The sequence below is a fragment of the Phytophthora parasitica genome (genome assembly GCF_000247585.1).
Source record: "Phytophthora parasitica INRA-310 unplaced genomic scaffold supercont2.23, whole genome shotgun sequence".
NCBI classification, from domain to species: domain Eukaryota; phylum Oomycota; class Peronosporomycetes; order Peronosporales; family Peronosporaceae; genus Phytophthora; species Phytophthora nicotianae.
This window is the reverse complement of record NW_008649009.1, coordinates 700,827-701,943: the sequence shown is the minus strand read 5'-3', so window position 1 is coordinate 701,943 and position 1,117 is coordinate 700,827. Positions and strand designations below refer to the sequence as shown.

Here is a 1,117-nt window from a genome sequence, read left to right as displayed (position 1 = left end):
GTGGTCTGTCAACTGTAACCAAATTGTTGTATTTCACACCAACGTGAAACCCATTGTCGTAATCAAGTGGCTACATGTGGCCACTTGGGTGTAACCCCGTTACAATTTTGTAATGCGCATTCTCTGTGATCCGTGTCGAAGTCCAGCAGCCTGGTATTGTCAATCCTCACAACTTGTTAGATTTCTCGAAGCACGATAAACCCTCCAATGATTAAAACCAAGTGCAAATAAAGGCTCTCTCGCAAATCAAGAAAGTCCCAGCCAAGAGCCTGCCGACGTTCCCCCTCATCAGGTTAAGGTTTTAAACATTTTCTAGTGATTCTTCAGGTAAAGTAGACACAAAATTAATGTCTGTGAGTTCTGTAAATTCTCTATAAGAATTTGAGGGAAATTGCATGCGTACCGCTGCAGTGTCTTGGGTATCCTAGAAGGTTCAGCGATGTCGTTTACTTGAAATCCCACTCCCTCGATCCATTCGGTAGAGTCCTGCGTCAACTTGACGTTTTTCCTCACCGTCACCTCGTCTTGCTTTAACTTCAGTTGTTCGTACGTAACGCATGCGTAGTCATCCATCTCTTCAATAAACCTAGCTTGTCCTCGATGGCTCGCCTGAATAGCATGTGAAACCCTCTCATTTTGTGAAACTGCCTAGACAACAGGAGTAGGCTGGATAATATTGAATCTACGCACCGGGGACCAATCTTGGGTCTTAACAGTAGGAGTCCATCCTGCCGGCTAGTGGTATAGTTGTCCGTTTCGTGTACGATCTTAGAATTCGCAAGTGAGATAGTCTTACAGCCATACCATAAAATCTCCGACCTCCGACCTCTCCGACCTGTACCATAAAGCTGGCACATAAATGTAGAACACATGAAATTTGTGTAAATGATGCGTTTGAGAGTAGGGGAACGAAAACAGTGATAGGAATGCCAGAGAGCAAGTTTTGTGTCGAGTTTACAGGCGACAGGAAATCGCCTGAAACGCTCTGTGAGCTGAGAAAATCGCGATTTTCTGTTTCTTAGTATTTTGATGCAACTTTAACTCAGGAGCACTGTGCTCTAGAGCCGATAAATTCAGAAATGAGCCCGTGCTTTTTTGATCGTCCGGATAAAAAAGA

At 44.1% G+C, this 1,117-nt stretch overlaps 1 protein-coding gene across 1 annotated transcript; it reads right to left on the bottom strand.

The window, feature by feature from the left end:
• Positions 1-344: 344 nt before the first annotated feature.
• Positions 345-573, bottom strand: PPTG_10897 (hypothetical protein; the record flags this gene model as incomplete). Its single annotated transcript, XM_008906396.1, has 2 exons — positions 345-351; positions 404-573. 2 exons carry the CDS (start codon positions 571-573, stop codon positions 345-347), a joined length of 177 nt encoding a protein of 58 aa, XP_008904644.1.
• Positions 574-1,117: the final 544 nt, after the last annotated feature.